The sequence below is a fragment of the Pundamilia nyererei genome, unplaced genomic scaffold (assembly GCF_000239375.1).
Source record: "Pundamilia nyererei isolate P.nyererei 1_Seehausen unplaced genomic scaffold, PunNye1.0 scaffold00008, whole genome shotgun sequence".
Lineage (NCBI taxonomy): Eukaryota > Metazoa > Chordata > Actinopteri > Cichliformes > Cichlidae > Pundamilia > Pundamilia nyererei.
Genome location: NW_005187409.1, coordinates 4,464,829 through 4,471,099, shown reverse-complemented (window position 1 = coordinate 4,471,099; position 6,271 = coordinate 4,464,829). Strand labels below are relative to the sequence as shown.

The 6,271-nt window shown below is 40.3% G+C and overlaps 1 protein-coding gene across 3 annotated transcripts in view; it reads right to left on the bottom strand.

Annotated features, from left to right (window-relative positions):
• The window catches only part of kcnk4a (potassium channel, subfamily K, member 4a), a 12,891-nt gene extending 7,254 nt beyond the window's left edge, over window positions 1–5,637 (bottom strand). Inside the window, exons 1-3 of one of the 3 annotated variants that reach the window (XM_013916110.1) lie at window positions 5,478–5,637; window positions 2,445–2,623; window positions 949–1,226 (exon numbers count right to left, since the gene is read on the bottom strand). In XM_013916110.1, coding sequence (XP_013771564.1) covers window positions 949–1,137 — 189 coding nt within the window. In that variant the 5' untranslated portion in view covers window positions 1,138–1,226; window positions 2,445–2,623; window positions 5,478–5,637. Of the gene's footprint in view, window positions 1–948; window positions 1,261–2,444; window positions 3,353–5,477 lie in introns of those variants that run through there. The other 2 variants (XM_005723061.1, XM_013916113.1) reach the window with 2 other exon arrangements.
• Window positions 5,638–6,271: the final 634 nt, after the last annotated feature.

The following is a 6,271-nucleotide window of genomic DNA, read 5'->3' as shown; positions in this document are numbered from 1 at the left end:
GGAGGTTCAATTTCGGGTAGCGTTGAGGCAGTTGCCATGTTGCAACGAGCTTAACTTCTGTCTCGCTAGCTTGTGCTCTGCTCAGTGGATCTGTGCTCGACAGTGCAGCCTAGGCGGAGTAGTCACGCAGATCCACTGAGCGCTCAACACAGACAGCATCGTCAGAAGAAAAGTTGATAAAATAAAAATTTTTGTATTGTTCGATACATATGCATACCGAACCGAAAGCACTGTATCAAACGGTTCAATATCGATAGAGTATTGTTGCACCCCATATATCCTGCTGTTCAAACCTTCTGTTTCCCTTCTGTCCAAGGGACAGCCAATCAGAAAAAAGATCGTTAAAAGGACGTGTTTCAACACCTTGTTTAATGTGAGATTAAGAAAAATACATGTAGTCTGGAGGATTATGTTCCACTCGAATTCAGACTTTGTGAAGCTCAATTTCAAATTAAAACATTCAAGTTACAAAAGCCCATCTGGTTTGAGCGATAATGTTACTACAGCAATTTGGTTATTTACATTTACATTCAGCATCTTTAATGTGCTGTTAATCTAATACAGACTGGAAGCTTCGGCCTTCTGACGGCACACTTCTAAATATTTACTCACTAATGTTATACAGTGTGCACTTTAAAACAGCTCAACTGTGCTGACATAACTTCATTTACATGGAAACAAATCGAGTTAGCCTAAAAAAATATAAATACTTCAGTGCTACTTACTTTGACCACCTATCCCACACAGGTGATATGACCCCAGATATTTCTGTTTTGTTTTTTCCTAATTCCGTTGTGTTTTGTGAGCTTTTGCAGCATTTTTCTTATTGCTGGTGTTTACTTAAGTTGCAGTCCATTTGGCCTCTCAGGGCCACCGTAAATAAACCATATTTTAAAGCTGCTTCAGAGTGTGAGTGGGATAATAGTGACGTACTGTGTCCACTGATACCTGTACAAGATCGTGAAAGTCCGACTCGGTGACGCAGTAGTTTTTCATGAGGAATTCTTTCTTGGTTTCAAGCAGCTTTTCATGTGCCAAGGTCTCTGTGGGCTTTTCCAGGGTGACAAAAACAAACGCTCCCATCACCAGGTACAACATGACTCCCACCAGCAGGGTAGTGAGGGTAGTGCACCGCATTTTCTCCCCGTCTTTCTCCCTGCCCCTCCAGGGTTAAAGGGTCTCAGCTCACAGGTCCAGCTCTGGTTGGGATCTCAGTCAGGATACAACTGGCCATAAACAGGAAGTTCCTTTAGAGAGGTGCTACATGTACAAGCACGGAAATATATTTTATAAAAAAAAAAAAAAAAGCACCACAAGTGTTCTTAGAAGACATCTGTGCATCAGGCCCAAACCTGAGAGTCACTGACACCAAACGTGACAAACTACTAACATGGTGGAAAATAATGACAAGCACTTTAATTTAGTGAGACTTTCATGGCTTGATTAGTATGACTGTTATTAGACAGGTGATTGAGTGAATCCAGGTTGTAAAGTGTTTACTCTTACAGTTGGCACACAGTGTGGATGTTTCAGAGCTGTTGCACAAAACGTTTTCTGCATTAAAGGTGGGTCCTTAAGCCACACTGCATGTACACTGAGCGACTCGCTGGTCTTTTAATTAACATTCAACTAGTCCAGATTGTCCAAAAGCAGAGCTGTCACTGATGCGATAGCTATTGTAAGAGGTATACGTGACAAACAAGCCGTCCTCTTTCAAGTTTACAGTGTTATAAGACTTCAGATGTTCGTGTCGGTGGGTACTTCCCAACGTTATACAAGATTTTAATCACAAAATTGTTCTTTAAAAGCTTTTTGCATGAAACAGACTGGATTTTTTTTTTGCCCTCGTTTCTCAAGCCCTCAGGTAAGATTAAAAGGTGAGGCACAAAAGAGCATTCATGATGTTGCACTTTGAGAAATAGCATGCAATCTGTTACAAGGCCAGCTGATGAAAATGACACACCATAGACCAACATTTACTTGCCAATTAATTCTGGATTTTTTTTTTTTCAGCATACATGTAAAAAGTAAATGAGATAAATATAAATATAAGCCCTAATTTCAAGTCACAGAGATGCCTGTCCAGCTGTTTCCTCAGGTTACACTGAGGAAAGATGGCAGGTAAAATCAGTAGACTGACAACTTTGCTTAGACAAAGATCATTTCCACTGACGCAGTGTGAGATGTTACTGACGTTGGGACTTGTTTAACTTGGAGTGTGACAAGAGACACTCCTAAAAACAAACCATATCTTAAACCCAAATCGAGATGTGGTTCTTTGAAATGGAAAAAAGGTGCTGCGCTTTAAGAAATGCATCCAGCGTGATCATAGTCTAATACAGCAACAGCGATACTGTCCTATTGAAAGGAGCTATTCAAAATGCTTTCTGTAGTCTCCATGATAATGAATGTTTTATAATTGAGAAAAATAACAAAGACAGTACCTTAACTCACTGGAGTCAGGAGCTCATCCCATGTTAAAACTCTAGAAATCAGCTGATAGAGAAATATCGAAACTCCTTCTTTTTCTTCCTCTTCTGCTCGCTCTGCGACGCCTCCAACGTCAGGGTTCAGGAACGGATGATTGCGTGTCCATTTCCTTCCCCTTCAAGCCATTTGAACACTTTCAGGTGCACAGAAGTACAGACTAGTTCAGGTCAAAAACAATCAAGTATCTAAAGTGTAAATCTATCAGAGTAGTTCCAAACTGGCGTATCTCCTCAATTCTTTTTCAGCAGGGTATGGGTGGCATTAAATAAATGTTCTCATTGCAGGGTGTTTGTCATAATATCTGGAAAAAACTGACACACACCAGGCCACCCTGCCAGTGGGTGCACAAATGATTACACTTTGCCAGAACTCCCAACATACATCTTGACATTAATCGAAAACATGGTTAGGTCTTATCTTCATTTGGCTACTTTGAACCGTGTTTACCTTTGAGTCGGATACCCAGAAAAACAGGACTGGGATTTAGGAGCTTCATGCTTTGGGTCGACTGGCCCCGGTCGTCTCCACGTGGACCTTGACAGTGTTCTGAGATTTCCCAGAGTTTGGCCAACTGTTAGCATTCTGCGCTAATGGACTGCTGGCTTTGGTTTGTGTGGACAGTCTAAATCTCTGTCCCTGGCGTCAGCACTGGCAGATTATTAGTTATCACAGTCTAAACCTACACAGGCATATTTTTATATTTTGCTAAGATGTGAAGTGAGGGCGACGGAGAAAGAGACTGCATGCGTCTGACAGACTGTGATCTAATCCCAAGTTAAACAATGCTGCAGGTGGGGTAATAAATCATACACAGAGCTGTTTGGAAAGAGGCACAAAGCTGGAACAAGATGTGTACATGCTGTTCTTCGGTTTGCATGTAAGGCAGGTGTATAAAAGAAATCCAACCCAGGAATGTCAAACTTACTTCACATCATTGGCCACATACAGCAGCTCACTTTGATGTGAAGTGGGTTGAACCACTTAAACTACATGGTAAACATGAAAAGTTATAGAAAAGGTTTTAGTGCTTAATTGCTGTACTCTAAGTATAATTTAGAATATAAGGTTTTCATGAATTAATTTCCTTGTACTTTGGTGTTGTATGGATGGCAATGCGGGGTCTTAAGCAATAGGAAAAGCTGTAAAACTTAAAATATAGTTTAAAAGTTCAAAATCCATGCACTCCACATTTTCTAAGCTGTCCAGTATTGGAGTCATTGCCAGGTTGATTTATTTGACATTATGTTTGACACCCCTAGTCTAACCAAACAGGGTTAAACTAAAGTACTGGTCCTCAAACTCTACTCAAAAATGCTGTCTCTCACCAACAATAAAAATAATCCAAATACTTCCAATTTAAAAATGCTGTTATAGCATGACCTTGCCCACTACTGAGCCCACAGGTTCACAGCTTAAGAAACAAGGCACTACAGAATGTGATTGGTCATGACTTCGGCTTTGTCCTGCAGATCCTCTTTTAACAGCTGCAAATTCTCGCTTTATATCTTTCTCCACTCAAACACATTTAGTTAACTTTGGAGGTTTGAGCTCCAGTTTGCAGGATAATCTACGTGCATCTTTTTCTGTGTGCTCCACCTGAATCTCAGTTTAACACATGTACACATAGCAAGGATTTTGAGAGTTTAGAAAACAGGGTGCAGTATGAAACTTACAAATCCAAGACGTAAACTAGAAACTTTTAGTGAAGCTGGAGACCTCTGTCACACTATAAAATGAACAACACTTTGCACCGTAAAAATATTCAAGTATAAATTCTCATCATCAAGTAGTTCATAAAGAAACCTCTTACTGGAGTTTCTGAGACTAAGTATTAATAGTCCTAAAATAAGTCTATTTGGTTTTCTGTTATCGGAGTTTTATAAGAATTCGTAACGGTTTGTCAGGGTCAGGAGTTGTATCTCTCAAGGGTTTAACCGATCCAAAACATTAATAACATCACACTGTACAAAAACATGCCGTCCATTTCTTTGTTTGAAAGACTTCAGGGTGTTTATTCATAGTTTGTTTAACATAAAATATGAGTGTTTATTCACTGATGCTATCACTGCTTTAGTTTGTGTCACACAGAAGAGTTGCCACTTTGGAAAGCTTTTTTTAAGAAAACATATATATAAGGGAAAAAAATCCAGATTTTGTGATCACTGGGTTGTATTAAAATAACTACAGCAGCGGAGTCTGTAAAACCCTAAAAAAGGACACAGCAAAGATGATGCTAACAAGACACTGGGGCTTTGGTGACTGTATTATTTGTACTGCATGAAATTAACACAAAAAAGGACAATCTATCAACACAAGTATCTGCCACAGCTGGAGAAACAAAGATGTTTTCTCACCCATAAACCTGAATCAGCCTCCAGAGATGAATAGGATTGTCTGTGGGTAAGACTGTAGTATCTGCTAAAGAATTTACAGTGTGAGGAGAATATAAAGCTCCTTTAGATGTAATTACCCCCCTAAAGAATTTCCCTTTTTTAAAGTGAGCCAACACTGACGTCAGAAGGAGATCACAGGGTACGACTCTGGATCTCTGGTTTCATGCTCTGGGAAAAAATGATCCACAGAAATAATGACAGGACTGTTTGGGGCTAGAGAAGCAGCATTAAAAAAAAGATAAACTGCCTGACATTTTGCTTTGAGGCAACAAATCTAAGAAAGAATATTTCCAATGAAATGCTTAGCAAACAGAGTAAACGCACATGCAGGAACACTGATGCATAAATCTCAAGAGTGACTTTTGCTGTTAAATTACTATTTTGTCTGTAGTGTCAGCGTTTAGACCACATAAGCTGGAGCAGGAGGACTGATCATCTCTTTTTAAAATCAGTGTGACAGTCTATACATGTAAACCGACTTTTAAACCACACACTAAATGACAAACCTAAAATCAACAGACCAGTCGCTCCTCAAAAAGCACTAACATTATAGCTCACAGTTCGTCCCCTGAAAGACACTGCTGCACATCTTACCTTCAGTTTGGAGAAATGTTGCTGTCCAAGTTCATGCAGCACAAGTTGTTTCACTTCAGCACTGAAGGAGCTCTGTGTGCATGTGTGTGTGTGTGTATGTGTGTGTGTTGTGAGAAGGCACTTGTGCATGTGTGTTTTCTCCTTGGAAGGTGTTTCCCCATTCTCGTGACTCTACATCACTCTGACAGAGGACAGCAGATTGTATGAGGAGGAGGAGGAGAAGGGGAAGATAAAGGGGCAAGGCGTGAGAGTGGATGAGGAGTCTATTACAGTGCTACGAGTGTGATTAAGTGCCGTCAGCGCAGAGGAAGAGCAGAGGGCCCGGAGTTTCCTGAGCTGGATCTGGGTGGGGGCGGGGAGGTTCGGCTCTCTGATTCCTTCATCTCGCCATTCTCCCGTCTTTTTAAGAAGCAAAGAGACACTTGTTTCTTCACAGTCAGTTACTGCAGACACAGTTTTTCATTCACTAGGGGCAGAATTGCATCATTAAACAACACAGGCTCTAAAGTTGGAAAAGAATAACTCTTCAGTTCAAGTGTTTGATTCAAGTCTGCTTCTTGTATGCTTTCAGCACCTTGTCAACAACACATTCGTGACCGAAAGGCAAAGGGAGAGGACTTTGGTAATTGCGGAAATACTTATGTGATTTAACCAAGATATTCCACTTAAAAAACACTTTGAGGCTCTCTTCATTGGACCGTGGCACTCATTTAGACTTAATTGTAGGCAAGCAGTAAAAACAAAAATATTCTCTCACACAGCTAACTAAACAGACCTTGAAATACAAAGCACAC